Source organism: Hemicordylus capensis, chromosome 7 (genome assembly GCF_027244095.1).
Source record: "Hemicordylus capensis ecotype Gifberg chromosome 7, rHemCap1.1.pri, whole genome shotgun sequence".
Classification (NCBI taxonomy): domain Eukaryota; kingdom Metazoa; phylum Chordata; class Lepidosauria; order Squamata; family Cordylidae; genus Hemicordylus; species Hemicordylus capensis.
In genome coordinates this window covers 19,372,187-19,397,230 of record NC_069663.1, presented here as the reverse complement: position 1 = coordinate 19,397,230, position 25,044 = coordinate 19,372,187, and the positions used below count along the sequence as shown (strand labels likewise).

The following is a 25,044-nucleotide window of genomic DNA, read 5'->3' as shown; positions in this document are numbered from 1 at the left end:
TGCTTCTGTGGGCCTGGATCATTCATCTATGTGGTAAATATTCTTGTCAAATGTGCTAGACAGCCTGAATGTAGAGCTTGTGGCCTCAGAGTACCAGGGAAGGATTTGCTGTACTCTTGTCCTTCTCCTGTGGTCATAGGAGGAACATAGGAACATAGGAAACTGCCATATACTGAGTCAGACCATTGGTCTATCTAGCTCAGTATTGTCTTCACAGACTGGCAGTGGCTTCTCCAAGGTTGCAGGCAGGACTCTTTCACAGCCCTACCATGGAGAAGCCAGGGAGCGAACTTGGAACCTTCTGATCTTCCCAGAGCGGCTTTATCCCCTGAGGGGAAGATCTTGCAGTGCTCACACTTCTAGTCTCCCATTCGTATGCAACCAGGGCAGACCCTGCTTAACTAAGGGGACAAGTCATGCTTGCTACCACAAGACCAGCTCTCCTCTCTTGTCCACTCTTGTCCTGAACCTGGTCCCTTGTGAGGAGCTCTAGGTCCTCTCTGACTGCAGCCTCCTCATCATGTACAGTTGCCATATTGAAACACTCCAAATTCAAGCACCCTAATTTGCATGTTATGCAAATTAGTCTGTAGATAATTTGCATATTGTGCAAATTATGCAGATTATCTGATGGATGCACTGTTCAGTTGATTTGTATCTGCTCTGGATATCCACCAACAATAGTTGGGGAGGATCTCTTTAGCTGAATATTTCATGCAGCATTAAACACCCAGACTTTATATCCCAACACTTTCACATACAGTGGTCCCTCGACTTACGAACTACTCGACATAAGTATTTTTCGAGTTACAAACGGCAGTTTTAGATCCAGTTTTAGATGCGGTTTTTTCAACTTACAAATTTTTAGATAGGGTTTCCTCGACTTACGAATTTTACATGCGGTTTCCTTGACTTGCCTGCCTGTTTACTGCCTGTTTATTCTTGAAAAGAAATGTTCCTGTGCAGTTTGCAAGCCTTACTGGGGGTCTGGGTCTTTTTTCTAGGCTCCGGAATGCATTAATCCGTTCCCAATGCATTCCTATGGGAAACCGCTTTTCGACTTACGAACTTTTCGACTTACAAATGTGCATTCGGAACGGATTAATTTCGTAAGTAGAGGGACCACTGTATACAAGTTCAGTTTTCAACCTTGTCTGGTTAGCTGTGTGCAGTACCGTCATGAATTCCTCACCAATTTGCAGACTACCACCCCACTCCATTTTCCAATTTATTTATTGATGAATATGCTAATTTAAACATGCTATTTATTGGTGGAGATACCAAACCAAAGTTCACGCTGAGGAGCAGTGCTGAGTGCATTTTCATCACCACTAAATTCTACAATTGACCTTACAATCCCTGGTGCCAGGGATTAAGGCTTTCATGCTTGAACCTTGTCACCATTTACATCCTGAGATAAGTACATAACATGTTACATCAAAATGATTTAGAATTCTAGTTTAGGCTAAAAAAAGAGCAGGGGGCAGGAAGAATTCATGATGACTTAAAGCAAAAAATTTTAAAACACACAAAAACAAAATAATATCTATAGAGAATACATGGACTACACTAAGTTGGACACATGAACAGCAGCAATAGAAGAAACTGAAAACTGTAGTGATATATAAGCACATAATATTATTAAATTATGAGATATGGATTGATTGAAAGCAGAACCTTTCCATGGTTAAAATCTGCTGCCTATTTCTGCTGCATATTCATGCAGTAAAAGCTGAAATGGGTAGATTCCTTGAAAGGTTTACAAAAATCAAAGGAGTCTGTGTTCTCTGTTTTTATGAAATCCAGGGAGTTTTGTATTAATGTGGCTACATGATGGTTCTTGAAAATTGTATACTATGAACATTCTTGTGCTATGGAAATTATGTAACATACATTAGACCAGGGATGCTCAACATCGGCCCTCCTGCAGATGTTGGCCCACCAGTGTTCGCTGCAGCATGGATTCCCAAATATTGTTGACTTCAACTCCCACAATCCTCAGTCAAAGACCACTACAACTGCCATCCTTGAGGATTCCCTTTTATAAGTAAAGGGGGCATCCCTAATCCATGGTGGTGGCTCTTCCAAGCCACCCAAATGACAGCCCGGCCCACCCCACACCACCTCTGATGTTCCTCCACCACAGCCTCCGCTAAAGGTTCAGAGCCCCCTTTATCTCACCACTTCTCCTGCCCCTGTGCCTGTAGGATAGGGATTAGGGATGCCCCCTTTACTTGTAAAGGGGAATCTTCAAGAATTCCCCTTTACAAGTATCCCCAAACCAGCCCACAGTACCAGTTCGGCTGAACCTGGAACCAAACTGGCCAAACACATACCTACCCCCTTTCAAAACTGACCCTTGAAAGTTTGAAAATGCCGCTCCTCTTCTCTCCTCATACTTCTTGCAAGGAGAATGAGAAGAGGTGTTCCTTGCAAAGCTTGCAAGGATCAGATCAGGCCCAAAGGAGCTGCTCCAATGGTAACAGTGTGGGGAACACCACCAACAGTGTGTTGCCACCTTGCTGGAGCTCCAATTATCTGCTTCTTGAAGTAACCATCTTACTTTGTCTCATGAAAGGTCGCCCTTGGCAGCCCTCCCATTGCCCATCTTGCTTCTTATCCAGCTAAGGATACAGCTAAGGGGACCTGCTTCCATGTAGACATAGGTGGAGCAGAGGAAATATGACTGATTTAAATATCTGAACTGATATGTGGACTTTTAAACCCCAACAATCTTGCATATTAAATGGATTGCATATGCGAAATGCTACTTATCTTTGCACATATTTCTACAGATAGAGTTATGTTAATGCCATGTAAAAAATAAGCATGATTAAAAAAAAAAAGAGGATGGGCATTCGTCTGAAAAAGCAATACAAAAAATATACATAGTTCAGATTTTCCATCTGGATTGTATACATCCTGATACTACTTTTCAAGCTGATGTGTAGATTATGATATGCAATATGTCATGTGAATGACAGAGCTAGATGAAATTAGTATGGCTTATGGTGTGTGTGCACACACACTCCATCTATCTATCTATCTATCTATCTATCTATCTATCTGTCTATACACACACACACACGTGATCCAGCTGACCTTTTCATATAGGATTGGCATTCCAATGAATAACTAATCCTAACTCCACACAGCTAAAACTCAATATGACTGACAAAATATGACTGACAAAATATCAGTATGACTGACAAAAGGATGGGGCTATACTCAGTAGTAGAGAGGAGATCTGGTCTTGTGGTAGCAAGCACGACTTGTCCCCTTTGCTAAGCAGGGTCCACCCTGGTTGCAAATGAATAGGAGACTAGAAGTGTGAGCACTGTAAGATATTCTCCTCAGGGGATGGAGCCGCTCTAGGAAGAGCAGAAGGTTTCAAGTTCCCTTCCTGGCTTCTCCAAGATAGGGCTAAGAGAGATTCCTGCCTGCAACCTTGGAGAAGCCGCTGCCAGTCTGTGAAGACAATACTAAGCTAGATAGACCAATGGTCTGACTCATATATGGCAGCTTCCTATGTCTCTATGTTCCTATCTGCTTAAAAACTCAGGTTCAGTCCCCAGCATCTCTGGCTGAAATGGCTGAAAACAGTTCCTCTCTGAAGATCTGGAGGACCACAGCCAGTCAAAGTAGACAATACTGAGCTAGACAGAGCAATGGTTTGACTCCACAAATGACAGCTTCCTATGTTCTTATGCCCAGAAATATGTTGGTTGTAAGAATAAGCCTTGTGATTCTGTGAAATACAGCATGCTCTCTGTCTTTGATCTCCTCTTCACTTTCATGCCTTTTCTGGGGCTTCCATGTATTTCTATATGGTACTGTATCTGGCTTCAGTTTAATGCCGATTTCTTTCTGTTTTCTAGCAACTCTTCCCCCAGCGAGCCCTGATCATGACCCCTGCAATGGAATGCATTGCGAAAAGGGATACATATGCACTTTGAAGCACAATATGCCACAGTGTGTTGCAGAGCCTAAGACTTGCAACATCATCCAATGCCAAGAAAGGACTCTATGTGAGGTAGTCCACGGTGAGCCTACATGTGTCCCTTCCCCACCATCTTGTTATCACTTCCAGTGCCCAGATGGGACTGTATGTGTTCTGACAGACAGCTTCCCGAAATGTGTACCACAATCATCATCATCATCATGTGCTGCCATTCATTGCAAAGAAGGCACCAAATGTGTGATAACTAATGGTTGGCCTGAATGTATCCCAGTGCCTGCCTCCTGTGAAAACATTAAATGCAACCCAGGAACAGTGTGCAACCTTGCTAATGGTGTGCCGAATTGTGTGCCCATCCAGCCTTCCTGTGGTGAATTCCAGTGCAAAGATGGAACTGTCTGTGAGGTGGTTCGTGGACAGCCTACGTGTCTCCAGACACCAGCACCGTGTGGTGTCATTCTATGTGAAAAAGGAACCATATGTGAGATTGTTGATGGCCACCCAACATGTGTCCGAGTGCCACCATCTTGCCTGCATATTGAGTGCAAACAAGGGACGGTGTGTGATATGATAGATGGCTGGCCAAAATGTATCCCAGGCCCAACCTGTGATGATCTCAGATGTGAAGCTGGCACTGAGTGCAAGTCTGTGAACGGCTTGCCCAGATGTCTACCCATCCCACCATCCTGCCGTGAAATTCACTGTGGACTTGGGACAGTGTGTGAGCTAGTGAATATTAAGCCCACCTGTGTGCCCATTCCATCCTCTTGCAACAAAGTGCAATGCCATGAAGGAACGATCTGTGACATCATTGATGGCTGGGCAACGTGTATCCCTGCCGTAACATCCTGTGACCAAATTCTGTGCCCAGAAGAAACGATCTGTGAAATTGTTGATCAGTGGCCCACCTGTGTGCCTATCCCATACTCCTGTGAAAAAATCATATGTGAAAAGGGGACAGTATGTGATATTGTGAGCGGCTGGCCAACTTGCATTCCAGACTCACCAACGTCTTGTGAATCCCTTTTTTGTGAAGAGGAGACTGTGTGCACGATAGTTGATGGAAGACCAACATGCATCCCCATCCCACTTTCCTGTGAAGGATTTAGCTGCAGACAGGGATCTATGTGTGAAATCGTGAATGGATGGCCCACATGTGTCCCTTTGCCACCGTCATGTGAGAAAACCGAATGCAAGCAAGGAACTGCTTGTGAGATTGTTAATGGCTCACCCCAGTGTGTCCCCATTCCTACCACCTGTGAAAAGCTACAGTGTCCAGAGGGAAACATCTGTGAAATCACCAGTGGTGGGCCGTCGTGTGTTCCAGTTCCTGCTTCTTGTGAAAACTTCTACTGCAAAGAAGGGACCATCTGTGAAATCACTGAAGGTTGGCCCAAATGTGTACCCATACCAGCCTCCTGCGACAATATCCATTGTGGAGAAAGGGCTGTTTGTGAAATGGTTGATAACTGGCCTCGCTGTGTTCCTATCCCAACCTCTTGTAGCAAAATGCATTGCCAGAGAGGAATGATTTGTGAAATGGTTAACAACTGGCCAACCTGCATCCCTGTCCCAGCCTCTTGTAACCAAATCACTTGCAAAAATGGAACTGTTTGTGAAATGATTGATCATTGGCCTACATGTGTTCCTATTCCATCCTCCTGTGACCAAATTGGCTGCAAAGAGGGGACTGCTTGTCAAATGATTGATGGTTGGCCCTCGTGTGTTCCTTTCTCTCTTTCCTGTGACAAAGTTAGCTGCAAAGTTGGGACCATCTGTGAAATCATTGAAGGTTGGCCAAATTGTGTTCCCATCCCTTCCTGTGACAATGTCCAATGTAAAGAGCACAACGTGTGTGAAATGCTTGATGGTTGGCCCAGATGTGTGCCCATCCCTTCCACCTGTGATAGTATTCAATGCCCAATGGGTACTGTTTGTCAAATTCTTGATGCATGGCCTACTTGTGTTTCTGTCCCACTTTCCTGTGGCAAATTAAATTGTGCAGAGGGGACTGCATGTCAAAGAGTGGATAACCTGCCTACATGTGTTCCCATCCAACCCTCATGTGAAAAGGTCAGCTGCAATATAGGGACTGTGTGTGAGATATATGAAGGTCAGGCTAAATGTATTCCCATTTCACCCTCTTGTGACAACTTCCACTGTGAGGAGGGGACTGCATGTGAAATCATTAATAGTTGGCCCCAATGTCTTCCCCTTTCGCCTTCTTGCAAAAATGTCAGCTGCGACATAGGGGCTGTGTGTCAAATGGTTTCTGGCTGGCCCAAGTGTGTCCATGACCTCCCTTCCTGTGATAAATTCAGTTGCAATGAGGGGACTGTTTGTCAAGTTGTTTATAACTTGCCTACATGTGTTTCCACCCCATTCTCATGTGAACAAGTCGGCTGCAACAGAGGGACTGTGTGTGTGATGTTTAGTGGCCAGCCCAAATGTGTTCCCATACCACCATCATGTGACAACTTGCACTGCTCAGAAGGAACTGTTTGTAAGGTCATCAGTGGCTTGCCAACTTGCATCTCCATTCCATCTTCCTGTGAAAACACTAGCTGTAAAGAGGGAACAGTGTGCATGATGGTTGATGGCTCACCAAGTTGCATTCCAACACCACCACCAGATTGTGCTTCAGCTTTCTGCGAAGAGGGGACTGTGTGTGGAATATATAATGGAAGCCTGGCATGCCTCCCCATATCGCCTTCCTGTGAATCAAGTCACTGTACACAAGGAACTGTGTGTGAAATAATCCATGGGTCACCCACGTGCATACCAGCCTATCCTTCTTGTCATGAAATACAGTGCCAAGAAGGGACTATTTGTGAAATGATTAATGGGGGACCAATCTGTGTGCCAATTCCCCATTCCTGTGAACATACTGAATGTCAACAGGGGACAGTGTGTGAGGTTATAAATGGCTGGCCCCATTGTGTTCTCGGTCCTCCATCACCGTGTGCTTCAATAATTTGTCAAGAGGGCACAGTTTGTGGAATCATTAATGGAGGCCCAGAATGTGTGCCCAGCCCTCCTTCCTGTGACACATTCCACTGCAATGTGGGGACCATCTGTGACATTTTGAATGGCTGGCCCACATGTGTCCCCCTGCCAGGCTCCTGTGAAAGCATCCACTGTCAAGCAGGAACTGTATGTCGAATTCTAAATGGCTGGGCCACATGTGTGGCAGCAGCACAATCTTGCCACACAACTCAGTGCAGCTCAGGGACTGTGTGCCAGATTGTGGATGGCTCACCCAGATGTGTTCCTGTTTTGGCCCCCCAGCCTATCTGCTGGGCCTCTGGCCAGTCTCACTACCACACGTTTGATGGACACAGCTATGATTTCCAGGGTACCTGCACTTACACAGTAGCTAAGACCTGCAGACCCCATTCTGGGCTACCATTATTCCACATTTTCACTAAGAGCCAGAGGAATGGCAAAACCCCATTCTCTTTTGTCAGCCAGGTCACTGTCTCAGTCTATGGCTCCAACATCACCATGGTCAAGAATGAATACGGCCTTGTCAGAGTAAGAGTCCATGTGCTGTTTTGTTAAACTGAGCAAATGATGCTTACTTATTATTCCAAGTCAACAGAAGGTGGATAAGGCAGTTTTATTTCTGTGGCAATTGATGCTGGGGATATTGGCTCCTATCTCTTGTCAGTGATGCATATTTCTGGCTGTGTCAGTTTCTTGGGTGGTTCATTTTCAATTTTTTGTTGGTGAAGCTATATCATGTGCACCTCTCTTCTACTTTTTAATTGGGATAGTTTGTGACAAGCTTCTGTTTACAATTTTTATTGGGCCTTGTCGCCTTTTTAAAATCAACCCTCTTTATACTGCTATTTTCATTATTATTTTTCAGGCACAAACATCATAATATTCCAAATTTGCATTCATCAGCTTGGGGTGCTTTCCCACAAAAGAGCTTGTGTGTCCCAAATAAAAACTCCACATAGAATATTCTACAAGGCACTGGGAAATGCATATGCAAGGTGCTTCTCCTTCAGTAAGCCAGTGTTCTGAAAGGGGGGTCTAGCTGAGTCTACCTAGTAAATAAAATTAGTGTAGTTGCTTTGGTTGGAGGCCAAATAATCACAAGTAATTCTACTGGTCAGAGCCAAAGCTGTGGGTTAAACCTTTAAAAAGTAATTCTGAAAGAGAAAATTTGAACATTCGTATTCTGCTGTAGTTCTCTATTTTAATATACATTCATCCATGTCTGCAATTTTAACTAAAAATGATTATTACTATTCTGCCCCTCCCACATCCAGGTCAACCAACTGCGCTCTCACCTGCCCATAATTCTGCATGATGGGAAGCTCTCCCTATACCACCGAGGAGGCCAACTGGTTATTGACACCCAATTCGGACTGAAGGTTTACTATGACTGGAACTATTACTTAGTGGTGAAGGTTACTCCAGCCTTCCAGGGCCATCTCTGTGGCCTCTGTGGCAACTACAATGGAGACCCCAATGATGACATCGTTACATCTTTGGGAGGTTTGGCCACTGATTTTGTGGAGTTTGGTAGGAGCTGGAAGGTGGAGGATGGCGATAGTGCCTGCACTCATGGTTGCCATGGCCAATGCTGGCGCTGTTCTCCAGAGCTGGCCACCAGATACAGTGCAGAGACCTTTTGTGGGCTGATTATTAAACACAGAGGTGGCCCTTTCCACCGTTGCCATCCCTTGGTTGAATCCAAGCCCTATTTGGATGACTGCGTGACTGACTTATGTTCTTTTGAGGGCTACAAGCAGATCTTGTGCCGAGCTCTAAAGACTTATGCTGATGCCTGCCAAAGAGAAGGAGCAGTGATATCTGACTGGAGGAAACATGCTGGCTGCCGTGAGTACAGGGGATGGGCAGAGATAGTGATGGAACTAGTAAAACAACTGCACACATGAGGAAGGGGGTATTGTATTGTAGTTTCAGAAGGGAACATGTTTTGTAATTGAAAGCTGTCTAAATGTTGAGATGAGAGCTACTGGTTTATGCATCTACAATACAAAGATAGATAGATATTGTTTGGCTCTAAAGAGCTAAATTGGTCACTTAATAGGAAGATTCAGAAACAAAGAAAACAGGTTATGTTAAAAGTAGGCAGTGATATATGGAAATACTGTAAACTGACAGAAGGCACTGAAGACTTGAATGAAAGGTGGAAGGAACAATCAGTTGTCTAGATTTAACGTTTGTCCCCGGATCATGCCTGCAATAAGAGGCCACCTTCTGGGCAGCAGTACAGTTATTAGCTTTTCTGCCATTGATCTAACAGTCAAGGACATGGAACTGAACTTTCTAGTTGAGGTCATGTGGGTCTGAGAGGTGGAGATCAAGTAAAGGAACTGTGGCAGGATCACAGTTAGGACAGAGTCTACTTAATTTTGAGCAACCCTATACATATTTATAAGAGAGGGTGCTATAGTCATGGTTATGGAGGACTTACGTTAAGGTTATTCACACAACCAAGCCAGTGGGGCAGGGGAGCTTGAAGGAAGGCAGGAATCAACCTTCCCATTCCCACATGGAAACGTAGCATGGCAGTGAGACAAGCAGAGACTGAGAGTAGGGGAAGGAAGACAGATCACCAGGTATCCCATAATACACCACACTTCTCCTCCCACCCCCCACCCCAGGTCTATGATTAAGATGGCTGCCAGCAGCCCAGGAGCAGATACCAGCAGTGTGGCAACCCACACAGCCAGCGAGTGAGGTAGGAGATGAGCACTTGTCGTCCTACCTCACTGTAAGCCTTGGTCTGCAATCGGAGCTATCTGCAGGAGAATCAGTGAGATTGGGAGCAATCTCGGGGCTTCACACGACCAGCTGTACCTGGACTAGGCCTACGCAGGTAAGGCTGGTCGTGAGAACAACCTTATTGTTTCCCTCCATAGACTGAAGTCATTCAAGAAAGTTCCAACAGGTTCAGAATCAGTGATGAAAAGTAAACTAGTTTTTCTTTAAAAGTAGAGAAGCCTAGTAAAAGACTATAAGCGTAGTGAATATAGATAGGCAGATAGATTGAATGGGTAGATTAAAAAACTAGTCTACACTACAAACAGGCAGTCCAATCCTGTGAGTGTTTACTCAGAGGTAAGTCCCACTGATGCCCAAAGGACTTACTCCAAGTAGGCATAGGACTGCAGCCTTAAACTATTTTCAAACCTGATTGTCAATGCTGCCTATCAAGGTTTTATGTTTTATTGTATTTTTGCTTTTTCCTAAGTCATGTTGAACATTATAAAAAAGGTGGGCCATACCTTTTGAAAATAAACAAAACTGGAAGCGTAGTTCTAAGAGCCAGACTTTTAACATAGAAACACCAAACTACAATTCTCATGGGAGAAGCCACAGCAGTTAAAGCAAAGAACCATCAAACCACAACTTAAACAAGTTTAAGTTATACTATAGATGCACCCTTAAATCTACAGGTATTAGAAAAAACTCTGTATATACATACATGTATTTTTTGGTGAGCAAAATTTGAGCTGCTCATCCTAATATTACATGCCTTGTTCCCTACTTAAAGGTAGAAAATGGTCTTGAGCATACATGTTAGATGTTCAGGCTTTTGATGCATGAACAACATCAGTTTTGCATGAACCACCTTCTAATATACTCAGGGATGTGCACAACATTATTGCCCCTCTTGTTTTGTCTTCACAACAACCTTGTGATACAAGTTATGCTGAGAGTTAGTAGGGCAGTTCACACAATTGACATTAGGGTCAGAGAAGCCTCCTACCCTAACTTGGGAGCTGGAAGCACTCCCGATTTTTAACCATGTGTTAAATAAAAATGAGATAGGAGGCAGGAGTTTGCTCATTAGTCAAGCCCCAGCTGGAAAGGACAATTTTCTGTCCAGGAAAACTGGGTATCTGGGTAGGCTGTGCTTGTCCTACCCAACTGGAGTTTGACTAATGCTCAAGCTCCTTGCTTCCAACCTTATAAGAACAGTCCTGCTGGATTAGGCCCAAGGCCCATCTAGTCCAGCATCCTGTTTCCCACAGTGGCCCACCAGATGCCTCTGAGAAGCTCACAAGCAAGAGGCAAGGGCATGCCTTCCTTCTTGCTGTTGCTCCCCTGCAACTGCTATTTTGCCTCTGAGGCTGGCCTAGAGCCACCAGACCAGTAGCCATTGATAGACCTGTCCTCCATGAATTTGTCCAAGCCCCTTTTAAAGCTATCCAAGCTAGTGGCCATCATCACATGCTGTGGCAGAGAATTCCATAGATTGATTATGCGTCGTGTGAGGAGAAAAAAATCTTCCTTTTGTTGGTCCTAAATTTCCTGGTCTTATCTAACACGTGATCAAAAATTGGGAGTCTGTCGAGCTCCCAAATTAGGATAGTGAGCTTCATGGCTAATTAGAACTTGGGTCTCCCCATTTAAAGCCTGCTAAGATGTGATTTTGGCTCTGAACTTCTGTTTGTGTAAGCTTTTGGTATACAGTAAATATGAGCATTTATGACTATTGAAACCTGCCCCCACCTTTGCTTCCTTTTTCTGCAGCCCTCTCTTGCCCTGACAATAGCCAGCACATGGCTTGTGGCTCAGCATGTCCTGCCACCTGCAGCAACTTGGAAGCTCCAAAGAAATGTCATCTGCCCTGCATGGAGACTTGCCAGTGCAACCAGGGTTTCGTGCTGGACGGTGGTACGTGCATTCCCAGAGACAGGTGTGGTTGCGTCTACCATGGCCAGCTATTCGCACCCAATGAGCAGTTCTGGGGAGACCAGCAATGTCATCAGCATTGCTCATGCAGGCCACATGACAGAAGAGTGGTATGCCAGGCATCCCGCTGCAGGGAAGGGGAGGAATGTCGTGTGGTCAATGGCATCAGGAACTGCTATCCTACCAGTTATGGTATTTGCACTGCCGTGAGCCAAGTGCATTACACCACTTTTGATGGGTTACGCTATGACTTCTATGGTACCTGCATTTACCTACTGGCTGAACTCTGTCACAAGAGAGGAAACCTGACTCAGTTCCAAGTCCTGGTGCAGAATGAGAGTGTGAGACCCAAGGATCCTTCTGCTGCCAAGATAATTGAGATCACAGTTTATGGGATGACAGTCATAATCAGCCGTGGAAAAGTTCTGGTGAGTGCACCATAGAAGATTCCCTTTTCCATTAGTGGTCCTTGGCCTGATCAATCATCCCTTATTTCAGTGGGATTGATTATTCAGGAAGAAGAAAGCAAGCAACCAAAATAGGCTGATTGGTTTGATAATTCTATATTAAGTAGAAGTACTCAAAGCTAAGAACGTAAGGAGATCATTGCTAGATCAGGTCTAAGGCTTATTTAGTCCAGCACCCTTTTCACATAGTGGTCCACCTTTGGAAGCCACACAACCAGGAGATGAAGACATTAGGGATGTGCAAATCGATTCGGGTACAAAACAATTTGTACCCAAATCTACCTGTTTGGGGCAATTTGTGGACAAAACAAATCACCCCTGTGCTAGCTGGCCTGACTGCTGGGTCCAGAACAAATTGCCCAGATTTTGGACCTGAAAAATGTGTAGATTCATACCTCCATTTTGTGGCAATCTCTCTTGCTGTCTCCATTTTGTGTCAGGAAATATTTTTGAAAATCCCACCCTCCTAAGCTTCAGATTGGTGACTTACAGTGTGCAACGATTGGCTGGCAATTCCCACCCCCCTGGTTCCAGATTGGCTCATTTGCATTCAAAACTTGTGTTGCCTGGGGTGACTGACCTCGCATAGGCTAGGAGAAGGGTCAAAGAAGGGACAAAGGTAGGAGGAGTTCAAAGGAGGGATTTTCAAATGTACTTAAGGAGGCAAGCAGCCTCCTTGTGGGAGGAGAGAGAGAGAGCGCGCCAGAGGAGCTTTGCTTTGCCTTGCCTGCCTGCTGCCTGGAGTGGATTCTCTGCTTTTTGTTCCTACTTTCCTGATTGAGGAAAAGAGAAGAGAATTTTTTTCAACCCCTTCCTGCTGCTGAGAGAATCACTGCCTGCGCCTGCTGTCTGTGTGAATTGATTTGGGTACAAAATGATTTGTACCCAAATCTGATTTGATTTGGGTACAAATCAAATTGAAAAAATTGATTTGTCCACATCCCTAGAAGACATGCCCCCTCTCCTGCCACTGCAACTGCCATTCGGAGGCATTTTGCCTCGGAACATGAAGATAGCCTACAGTCATCAAGACTAGTAGCCATTGATAGACTTGTCCTCCATGAATTTGTCTAAGCCCCATGCAAAGCCATTCAAGCTGGTGGCCATCACCACATCCCATGACATAGAATTCCATATAAGAACATAAGAAGAGCTTTCCTGTCTACATGATACACTCTTTACTGTCTGGGGTATTCTATTCCCAGAAAACGATAACAGAAGATTTTCTCACGCCATGTTTTTAACCTCCTTCTTTCTATCCATTCTGCTTCTCCAGCTGAATGGCTTGTTGATAAACCTGCCCTACAACACTGAATACTACAAAATCTCACTCTACCACCAAGGCTGGGATATTGTGGTGAAAACTGATTTCGGTTTCACGGTCAAATTTGACGGGAAGAACAATATACGTGTTGCAGTGCCAGGAACCTACAGGAATGCCATGTGTGGCTTGTGTGGCAATTTCAATGGGCAGCCCAATGATGATATGCTACAGTCCAACAACACAATAACAACTAGTCCAGGAGACTTTGCCAGAAGCTGGAAGGTTCGGGACATCCCAGGCTGTACAGAGGTGGAGAAGGAGAACTGTGTGGACATTATTAATGTGGAGCGTACACAACTTCAGGGCATGGAGTGTGGCATCCTGTTAGACACCCATGGTCCCTTCAGGATGTGCCACAACCAAGTGCCACCTCAGTCATACTTCAAAGACTGTGTCTTTGACTATTGCTCTAACAAAGGCAACAAGAATATCATATGTCACATCATCTCCTCTTATGCTGCAGCTTGCCAAACAGCTGGTGCCAGGGTCCATGAGTGGAGATCCACCAACTTCTGCAGTAAGTTAACAAACAAGGGACTTTAAGCTAGAAGGTCAAGGAGCAGTGGCAGAAAGGTTTTCTTTTGAGTCAAATTTTGAAAATAAAATGGATTTGTATGGTTTCTGATCATCCTACTAATGAACAGTTACATGCTTGAAATACACTTAAGATCCATGAATGTCTGAAATTAGTGACTTCTTTCCCGGCTGATGGAGTGGGAAAGATTTAGAGTGTGGAGATTAAGACAACTGGGCTTAGAGGAACAGAAAGGGACTTGTGGAATTGGATTCAGCCATGTTACTGATGTCATCTTGTCTCTCTTCAGGGCCAACCTGCCCCGCAAACAGCCACTATAAAGTTTGTGCCAGCAATTGCCCCGTGACATGCCACAGCCTCTTCAACCCAGAACTCTGCACCACTAAATGCCGCGAGGGGTGTGAATGCAATGAAGGGTTTGTTTTGAGTGGTGATCAGTGTGTTCCTATCTCCCAGTGTGGTTGTGTCCATCAAGGATTCTACTACAAGTCGGGTGAGTCTTTCTATCCCAATGGCTTCTGCAAGGAGTGGTGTGTTTGCCAAGTAGGTGGTATCATGGACTGCCAGCGTACCTCCTGTGGTGCCCATGAAGAGTGTCGTGTGGTTAAGGGTGTCCAGAAATGCCATTCACTTGCACCCAGCAGGAGTGGAGCTTGTCATGTGGCTGGTGATCCCCACTATCTCACCTTTGATGGCTTCACATTTGACCTCCAGGGCAACTGCACCTACTCCCTGGTTAAAAGCTGCACACGCAAGAGCTCCCTTCCAGCCTTTGAGGTCCATGTGGAGAATGAAAGGCGGGCCAGGGGCAAGGTCTCTGTTACAAGGACTGTATCTGTCACAGTCTACGAGCACACTGTCACCATGCTGCGGGAAAAGAGAGGTATAATCCTGGTAAGGCTCTTGTGTATCTGAGTGTGCTGGACATGGGGAATGTGGTTTGTTTATTGGAAGTTCACGAGAGGCCGGGTAAATTGACTGGCTGTAACAAACACAAGTGTAGAACTGTAGTAGCTGTGAATAATGATGTGATCAGACCAGCGCAGTATTAGATGGTGAGTGACAATGGATAATAAAATGTAGGAAAGGAACAAAAATGGATGAGACAAATAGGCAAGGGGAAGAAACAGAACTATATAAGAGGGTGTTTTGGATAACACTTGACTGGCATGTTGAACTGTCTGCCTGATAACTCTCCCCTGCCACTGTCATAGGTGAATGGTGCTACTTCGTACTTACCTTTCCACTTGGAGAATCATGGTATGTGGGTGTACTACCATGGTGACAATGTGGTGCTTCGGACAGACTTTGGCTTATTAGTCTCCTTTGACCAGCTCTACCATCTTGTCGTCATGGTGCCTGAAATCTATCAGGGCCAGACCTGTGGTCTTTGTGGCAATTACAACGGTAATCCCCGTGATGACATCTTCCTGCCCACTGGTCATACAGCTATGAGTGTCCAAGCCTTTGCAGCTGCCTGGAAAGTGGACATCCCCATGGCAGTCTGCACAGAGGATTGTGCCGCATTGGTGTGTGGAGGTTGCCAAGAGAGCCGGAAGTCCAGCTATGTACACAACAGTCTATGTGGCATCTTGCAAGCATCATATGGCCCTTTCAGCTCCTGCTACTCCACCATCAACCCCACAGTCTTCTTCAACAACTGTGTGCATGATCTTTGTAAGGCAAGAGGGAACCCTGTTATCCTCTGCCGAGCCATCCACAGCTATGTTACTGCTTGTCAAGCCGCTGGCATCGAGGTTAAGCCCTGGAGGTCACAGAGATTCTGCCGTAAGTGCTCCCAGAGAGTCAATCTTTCAAGGAGAGGCTGTTCCACATGCAAGGCTACTGGATCCCACTGGCACAATCTTTGCCAATGTTATCCAATATGATCCTATACTCAGATGAGTATCTAAACAGCTCACTATAGATCACATACTGCTTTCACAGGAATTATCAGTCCATCTGTCTATAGTCTGTGTCCAAAGACTGAAGGAGCAGCACTATTATTACGTGGTCCCAGGCAGTTGCTATGACAGCACTCTGTTGCCCTATTTGTGCCTTGGCACAGGGGCCCCTGAAATGTGTACTTCTGCTCCTAAAGAATAGCAAGAGATTAAAACATGATACTATAGGAAGGGAGGCAAGAGTCAGTCAACAGACAAAGGCCAACTGCAGGAGAGAGCAGACAAAGTATATAGAAGACCTAGCCTAATAAACACAGGAGCAGCAGGATCTAGAAGCTAGTCAGGATCTAGGGTCTTGGATTCTATAAGAGAGTCAAATGGAGAAAGCTGGTCTAGGGACTATAAGAGTGAGGGTGGATGTGAATAAGGAAGCCTTCTATGGGTCAATAAGCCCAAACAGAATACAGAAAGAGTGATTACTAGGCTTGAGAACTCCAAAATTCAGTGTAGTGAAAAGGTGCCAAGCTACTGCTGCTGCTATCATCATCATCATCATCATCATCTACCCTGCACCATATCTGTCTCTTAATAATATTAGTCTGTTACTATTCTTTTGTTTCCTCTTCTCCATCATTAAGCAACCTAATTTCTTCAATCTTCCTTGCAGCTATGAAATGCCCAATCAACAGTCACTATGAACTCTGCACCACTGCTTGCCCCAGCACATGCAGAGAGGCAACCAGAATCACCCAATGCCCCAACAACTGTGCAGAAGGCTGCCAGTGCAACAAGGGCTACTTTATGGCGAGCTACCACTGTGTGCCTGACAGTCAATGCAGGTGCTTCCTCAAGGGCACATGGTATAAGGCAAGTGACAAACCAATTTTGAAGACACGGGGACTGTTGTGTTACAGAGCTGTGAGTTGAACATGTTAAAGCATACCTAAGGCAGTCAGACACTATCAGTTTCAGGCTGCCTATTGCCATAGGGACCAGGTAGGGAAGTGGAGAAAAAAAATATTTTTGAATAAATAAAGGATGGCATTGCAATTTCCTCATCTAGCTTTTCCCATCCCTGTCCCCATTCTGATTCTTTTAAAATATTGGCATATTTTCCTGAGTACTCATGGACCTACCCAACATGCAAGAATACACATGTTCCTCATATGTTTAGCATCTACGGCTACACCACTGGGATCTTATGGTATAGATCTAAAATCCCAGTTTTCTATAATTAAAATGACATTGCTGTAGATTCCATTAGGACAGGTAGTGTTACCAGTGACTGGAAATATTTGGGCATTCTCACTGCTGCAATAGGTAGCTGTAGAATCAGAGAGGAATGGGAAGGAAGTAGAGGCAGAACTGGTCGTGGGGGAATCAAGAAGTCAAGTCACATTCATCCAGGGTGCTCAGATCCTTACAGCAGGCCCCATATGGGTGATGTAATGAAAGAGAAAGAGTTACTGTGGTCTTCAACAGTAGAGAGAACTTCAAGCAAGTGGGTCAGAATTGCAAAAGGGAAGTAAAAGAACTTGGAACTTGTAGGATTTCAACAACCATTATTCATCTTACTGAATAGTTACCATATATGACACATTGTGAATCAGAGTAATGTTGAATCTGAGAAAGATCTTCTGCATCTCTTGGGCATGATGTCATTTTTGAATTATTGATCTGATTATTGAGTGTTAAAAATCTGAGAAGAATAACGGTTAAAATCTGATTATTTTCAGAATTTCTTCTAAAAATACAAAAAAAAATTAAACCTTTCCCCCACATATTCCAGTGTTAAAAGTAGCACATTCAGTTAAGGATCATGTATGCAAATATGGGGTCTGTAGGTAACCAGGAAATATGACTTTATTTTGCACAAACAAGCAAACTATTCAAAATATAGAAGAGATATATTCACCCTAAGTTAGATGTTGTCAAAAGGAGGAGCAAAATTCAAGTGTCCCAACTTCTAGCATGATCTTAACCCTGCTGTGTTTTTCTTGGCAGGTTGGAGTGAGAGTGATCACGGCCAATTGTAGAGAGCAATGCACCTGCCACCGCCAAGGTCGGGTGGTTTGCACCCCATTGCCATGTGCTGCTGGAGAATCCTGTGTCTTGAGCAATGGCAAGTGGGGCTGTGTTCCGCAGGAGGGCCACTGCTCTATCGCCCACAGGCATATCTTCACCACTTATGACCGGGTCTCTGGAAAGATTTCCACTATTGGGTCCTATGAGATCTCCTCGCTCATTGACACCAAATCTCCATATTGGTTCCGAGTGGTAGTGAAGTTATGCAAGTGTCCTACATGCCCTACACCCAGTGTGGTTGCGGTCACTGTCTACTTCCATAACCTTACTGTACTGGTGAACCAGAATAGCTTAGTCTCGGTAAGAAGTGAAGAGTGGTAGCCCTCAGAACTGATGTTCCATCCACCTGTTCCATCACCTTCTGTATCCATTTCTTTCTGTAGCCTGTTCTTCTTTCCACAAGAAGTAATGTGAATTCGTGAGTAACTAATAAGTAACTTCCTTCCCAATCAACTGACTGTTCTTCCATCTCTTTCCACCAAATTGTTGTTCTCCATTCCTATCTGATCTAGAGTGCTACAACTAATGAACATTTACTTGGCATATACAGTGTGGTAGAATCCATACAAACATTAGGGATGTACATGAATCTATTTTTTAAATTTGATTTGTGCCCAAATCAAATCACCCGATTTATTTTGTGTCCAAATCTGTCCCCCCGAATCGCCCCAGATTTGATTTGAATTGATTCTCCACTTATAAAGGTCCTAGGGGCACCAAATTTGGTTGGTGGGTAGGTCTCCATGGGTGCCACCTACCACCCACATTTCAAGGCACTAGGGCACTTGGTTGATTTTTAATGATTTATTTTAGTTTTTACTGATTTTGTATATTTCCACCATAGGAAATAATGGGGATTTGAAGTTGCCCTATCCTAACCATAACATGGATCCCCAGCTTTCATTTAAAAAAAAAAAAAAAAAAAGCTAAGCTCTAACCTGTGGAGTTATGGAGCAAAATGTGAGGTCACTCACTATTTTTCAAGTGTTTGGATTCTTTGGTGTATAATCACTTTTCCTTGTAATGAATCCCTGTGAGGATTCATTATACCCCTTCATTTCTTCTGTTCATTTTGACTGTCATTGGACAGTGCCAACTGTCAACTGCCATATGTTAACTACACCCCCCAACACACACACACACACACACACACACACTGGGGTACTCAGTTTATTTCTTAGGAATTTTTGGAGTGTTTAGATTCTTTGGTGTCTTCATTACACACCTTCATTTCTTCTGTTCATTTTGACCCCACTGCTTTGTGGGTGGGGGTGGGGAATTAGTGGCATCCCATGTGCCAACTACCCCACAACCCTCACACCACTGGGTACTCAGTTTATATTTTAGGAATTTTTGAGGTATTTAGACTATTTGGTTTATAATGAATCCTCAAAGGGATTCATTATGAGGAAAGGTTATTAGACATCAAAGAGTCTAGACACTTGAAAAAATCCCTAGAACATAAACTGAGTAGTATCCCACTGCCTGGCAGGTGGGAGGGGGGTGTAGTTGGCACATGGCAGTTGACAGTTGGCAAAATGAATAGAAGAAATGAAGGTGTGTAATGAATCCTCATAGGGATTCATTGAGGAAAAGTTATTATACACCAAAGAATCCAAACACTTGAAAAATAGTGACCACACATTTTGCTCCATAACTCAGCTTCTACAAGGCTAGCTATTTGGGCCCGAATCTAGCCAATGGACCACAGGGGTAATTTGTTCTGTCTCCAAATCATCCGAATCAGCTAGATATGCATACAAATCAATTTGTACCTGAATTAATTCGCACATCCCTAACATTCAAGTCTTAGAGAGCTGACAATATATTAGACAGCCAAAACTAGGATGAAGCAGAGAAAAGACAAATGTATTAATGAATTAATACTGGAATACAGTAAGGGAGAATCGAGTGGCAATGGAGATGCAGATTGGATGAAACTAGCAAGATTCAGGAAAGCCTTTCAGGAAAGAAGGACTTGGAGAAGAGTGCAATGGACTGACAAACAGAGAGGGCCAGAGGCATCAGATCAGAGAAGGAGCCAAACATGCATAGAATTGTCACTTAATGTAACCTAAAGCAACATTCAAATCACATTTGGAAGTCCAGTTCAGGCAAAGGATATGTAGAATTGTGATGGATGTTAAAATAATTTTGAGAAGACTAGCAAAAATTTTCAAGGGGTGTGTGCATGTGCGTGCATGCATGCAAGAATATCTCTAAAAATGTTCTAGAGAAAATGTGCTAGTCATGTGATGGGGGGGGAGATGCCAAGCTTTAGACGCATGAGACAGAAGTTTAAAATTGATGTGGAGTGTGACGGGGAACCAATGCAGAGGCCTAAGGAGTGGGATGTAATCATGGCAATAGGAAGAGACCCATGGCAAAACAGGAAATCGCAGACATGCTCTCTTCAGCAACCACTCATCTTATATAATGCTAGCCACTTTGTGATTATCATCTGCTTACCCTATCTTCCTTCCAAAAATTGATCTTGATATTTCCATATGGCTTGTTGGCTTGCATGTGTTATAGGTGAATGGGCATCCAGTGCATCTCCCAGTGCAGCCATCAAAGGATGTATCAGTTACTCTGATCCAGGAAGTGGTGACAGTGAAGCTAGGCTCATATGTACGGGTTCTCTTTAGCCCCAGTGGTGAGCTGACAGTGGTCATCCATGGGAAACTGGCCAACAAAGTATTCAAATCTTGTGGGAACTTCAATGGTAATGGTGCAGATGACCTGCTGTTACCCAATGGCAGAGTAGCGCACACCATTACAGAAGTCATCAGCCACTGGAGAGTCACAGCAACATCACAAGATGGTATGTAAAAATATAATGATGTAAAAACAGAATTCAGTTTTCCCAAACACCTGCCTGTCTTAGTTCACTATTCTACCCAGTGATTTCGCCACTCACAGCAATGGTAAGAGGGTGAAAATCTAACTGCCCAGTAGCCACTGATTCCTAATCAATTATGACTGGAAGCTGGGTTGTTTAAGAGAGCAGGAGCAGGTTTCTGCTGCTGGTCAGATGATCTTACATTTGTCTTTCCCCACACAATTCCACCACCCCATGCAACTTTTTTGTTCCCTCATTTACTCATCATTCCTAGATCCTTATTTCCTCTACTATTCTTTTCTCATCATTTTCCACTCCGGATCCTATTCCTCGCTGCTTCCATTTTTTGCCTATTCCACTTCTATTTCCTTTCCTCTTTTATCTCCAACACCTTTCCCTGGAAGCAGGACTTAATTTAAGACTTTACAGAGCACTGCTCCAGAACATCTTTCAGTGCTAGCACTCAGCTCTGGAAAACATGAAGAAGTAGTAGTTAGAAGAGTGGCTGTAATAATATACTGTGTGCCTTTCCCCCACCCACAGCAACTAATAGGAGGAAGGGCTTCCCAGAACCAATGGGCCAATCCAGCCCATCATTCTTCCATCTAGATCTATCATTGGTCAATCCAGACCAGTAGCTCTTCAGAACGGTGCTGACATCCAGGCTGAATTACTCAACAAATACTATTCAGGAGTTTACTCTAAAGGATTGATTGATTTCAGTAGGATTACTCAGAGGTATTTTAGTCTGGATGTCAGCCAATGTCCCTATCGCATCTGGTATTCCCCACCCCCACACATGAACAATTATGGGTCTATCCCCAAAGGGGGTTTGGAACATTGCTGTTTGCTGTGTAAGATACTGAATGCTCTTTATTGTCTTGTTTTTAGCTCATACAAAAATACACTCTTACTGAACCAAGAACTGAGATCAGAACTGGGATCAGAACTGGATGGTAACCAGTCTCGGGCATACTCACTAGCCTGTATACTTTTTCCCTGCCTGAGTTCAAGGAAAGGGCAGGTGACTGATCTCCCAGGCACCATACAACATCTCCTGCTGTTTTTGTTTTTTTAAAAAAATCTGAGACCACCCAGCTGAAATCAACTGCCTCTCATCAATAAAGCTACGCTGACTCACAAATGCTGAAAGCCACCCAGCCCCATAGAGATTGTACATAGCTTAGATCACTAGCTGACCCCCTGATTTCTTGGATTTTCATTGTTTAGCTTTCATTTTTTAGCCAGCTTACAGATATTTGACCCAGAAGCATCACACAAATTGTACCTAAAAGAACACCTCTGCTGAGCAGTACAACAGTCCAGTCTGGTGGGATAGCTAGTCCCAGGTATGGGGTAAAGCTGTATTTTTAGCTTAATATGTTAACTGTATCATTTTTATAATCTTGTTTTTAAATTTTGCTGTAAACCGCCTTGGGGTTGTTTTAATGAAAGGCGGTATATAAATTTAACAATAAACAAATAAATAAAATAAATAAATAAATAATGCAATGTGGTGTTTATGCGGTTGCCTTTAAAGGTATCTCAGAAACTTCAGTTAATACAAAACCTGACTACTAACTATAGGAAACAAATCATTTTGCTTTGGGGGATAACTGCTTACCCCATGGGCAACTTTCTTGCAAATATTCAAAAGGTTAGGGGCTCTGCCTATATATGGCATTGTCACCAGCAGTCTGGTAAATGAAAGCCCTATAGGAAAATGAGTTATTGTTAACCATTGCCTTCCTAGTAATGAAAAAGTGCATGGGACACAAAGTTATCCCAGGAACCAACTACATTGTCCCATTGAGGTAACTTTGTGCCCCAACCCATGTTAATTATGGGGGTTATATATTTATGGATATTACAAAGTGGGTGTTAAGGATTACAAATGCTACAAGCACAGTGAAAGTTGTCATTAGTTTGTTTGACATGCCCAGCCATCTCTTTTGCTCATGTGCAATTTCTTACTAAAACTAGAATGTCTATGAAACTGTGTTGATACATTTAGAAATGGTAAAAAAAAAAACAACCCTTCAGATGTTTTTATTTTTAAACTAAAGATGCCTAAACTTTGTTTTCAATAAAATCTTTACTTTCATAACAGAACACAACAGTTATTGGATACTCATATGCATATGCCACGCACAATCTTGTGTGTGTGTTTAAAGGGTGTTTAGTTGTGTATACTACTGTATGTATTACGGCACATGTTCGTTACTGCATACAGTTAAACTTCCTTGGGGTCCAATTGGTTATTTTTTTCCATTAAAAACAAACCACAAAATCTACCTGGATAGCAAGTTACCCACCAAAGCAAAGAATGTTGTTCTGGCATGGTTAAACAGCTACACACTGGTTGCCAGTCCATTTCTGGGGATAATTAAAAGTGCTGGTTACTGCCTACAAAGCTCTGAACATCTTGGGACCTGCCTACTTGAAGGGACTATCTTCTCCTATTCAAACCAGCCCGAATCCTCTGCTCTCTGTCTGAGGCCTACCTCCATGTCCCACCACTGCCGGAGATTAAGCGGGTGGTGACAAAAAGGAAAGTCTTTTCAGTTGTGGCACCTGTACATGGATTGCCTGTGCCAGGAAGCTTGGCTGGTTGTATTTTTGGTGCCTAATACTGTATTATTTAACCAGACATTCCAGCATGTTAGAATTGTTTTTAGTTTCATGGAATGAAACTAAGAGATATTATTGGTTTCATGGCTGCTTTTTCTATGCTTTCATCCAAAATGTTTTATGCTGCTTTATTGTAATTTTATTATCAATCATGTGCCACTCTGGTAGTTTTATACTGAAGGGAGGCCTAAGCACTATACAAAAAGTAAGACTTTCTTAATGCAAGGCTACAGCTACCTTAGGGGTAGGACAACTAACATTGCACTACACAGCTGAGTCTTGAGCTGCACCCAACTGAATCTACTAGAAGAATCAATAAAAACTTTTGGGGAAAGCTTATGGATTTGTGTTAGTCCATCTTGACAGATTCTGTAATGTCAGCCACTTTGACTGGGAGAAGTCTTTGGCTGTAGACAAAACTGACCTGACATCTATCTAACTCTGGTGGTAACAGCATCTGCCCTCTCCCTTGGCTTGGATATGTAAACCTCAGCAATCAAACAGTAGATGAGCTGGTTCTCATGACTGGATGGTGGGTAGGAGAAGCATCTAGACAGGCTTCAAGCCCCATGCACACTCCTGAGAAATGGCCATGTGTCAGCAAAATAGAGTGGTTGTGTGCCAAGCATGATCTGGGTAGGAGGGGGTGGGACATGCTTTTCCTCCACAATGTGTGTTGGCTGCTATCCTACCTATATTGTGGCTAGCACATAATCACTTCTACCTCCTCTGATCCCGATTTTTGCCAACACATGGCCATTTCTTGGGAGCATGCACAGGGCTTGGAGCCTGGCTGGACACGTCTGGTCAGGAGAACCAGCCCTGTTATTACCAGAACTGCCTGGTGTCCCTTCTTCCCTGCACCAACTTTGATCAAGGCTTAGCATAGCAAGGGCTGGGCTCCTTGTCATCTCAGCTGTTCCACAATTGGTGATCCTGGATTTACTGAAGAGAAATGGAAAAGGAGCTTGGATCTACTGGATTCACAATACACAAGCACAGTACACCAAGAATCCAAGAAACTATATATATATAATATTTACGCCTGCATATAAAGTTTTAATGATATTGCATATAGAGATCAATCCAATATACTATTCTAGTAGATCAACAATAACCACCCTTACCAAGTGTAGAGTTGCCACATTCACACTAAAATACATGAAAAAATTGCTGAATATATCTAAAATCATATGCACAAATAATACATAGTTATATCACAACATAGTGAGCACGGATGTTTCCATACAAGGACAAAGGTCTCTGTTGGAGAAAATGGTCATTGCCAAAAGATGATAAGGTACTTCTTAAAAGGAAATGGTCCATGTAATCTCTAAAGAAACCAAAACACCTTTTGACCATGGGCTGGTCGTCTTCGTGGCTAAATTGAAGAGTTTCAATCTCACAATAGCATGTTCAATACAAACAGGGGTCAACTCTCAACTAAAACCAATACTCCAAGCACCAATGTGCAGGTTGATCCTGCCTCTGCTACACATCAGACCTGTTGGTGAACACTCAGACGCTTAGAGTGACCACCGGCTCTTCTTAGTATCACTATAGTTTCTTTGCTTGTCTACTTGTGATGGGTTGCTTTTGTTAAGGGACAACTGTT

The 25,044-nt window shown here is 43.7% G+C and overlaps 2 protein-coding genes across 6 annotated transcripts in view; one reads left to right on the top strand and one right to left on the bottom strand.

Annotated features, from left to right (window-relative positions):
• LOC128333117 (IgGFc-binding protein-like) overlaps positions 1-25,044 on the bottom strand; it is a 94,129-nt gene that overhangs the window by 55,846 nt on the left and 13,239 nt on the right. Inside the window, exon 5 of one of the 5 annotated variants that reach the window (XM_053268207.1) lies at positions 24,262-24,374. The exons of the other annotated variants lie outside the window; for them this stretch is intronic. The gene's annotated coding sequence lies outside the window, so the exon portion shown is untranslated. The remainder of the gene's footprint in view (positions 1-24,261; positions 24,375-25,044) is intronic. 5 annotated transcript variants of the gene reach the window in all.
• Positions 3,923-21,715, top strand: LOC128332812 (IgGFc-binding protein-like). The gene is made up of 10 exons (XM_053267574.1): positions 3,923-7,492; positions 8,239-8,812; positions 11,480-12,069; positions 13,385-13,949; positions 14,257-14,861; positions 15,182-15,755; positions 16,539-16,738; positions 17,876-18,256; positions 20,492-20,780; positions 21,690-21,715. The coding sequence occupies exons 1-10, from the start codon at positions 3,923-3,925 to the stop codon at positions 21,713-21,715; spliced, it is 7,374 nt and encodes a 2,457-aa protein (XP_053123549.1).

Excerpts from the sequence above, each read along its gene's own strand:
- LOC128332812 (XM_053267574.1), top strand. The coding sequence starts at position 3,923 with ATGCATTGCGAAAAGGGATACATATGCACTTTGAAGCACAATATGCCA. Across the intron at positions 16,739-17,875 it reads TCAAGGGCACATGGTATAAG|GTTGGAGTGAGAGTGATCAC; the intron begins GCAAGTGACAAA and ends TTTTCTTGGCAG. Across the intron at positions 18,257-20,491 it reads ACCAGAATAGCTTAGTCTCG|GTGAATGGGCATCCAGTGCA; the intron begins GTAAGAAGTGAA and ends CATGTGTTATAG.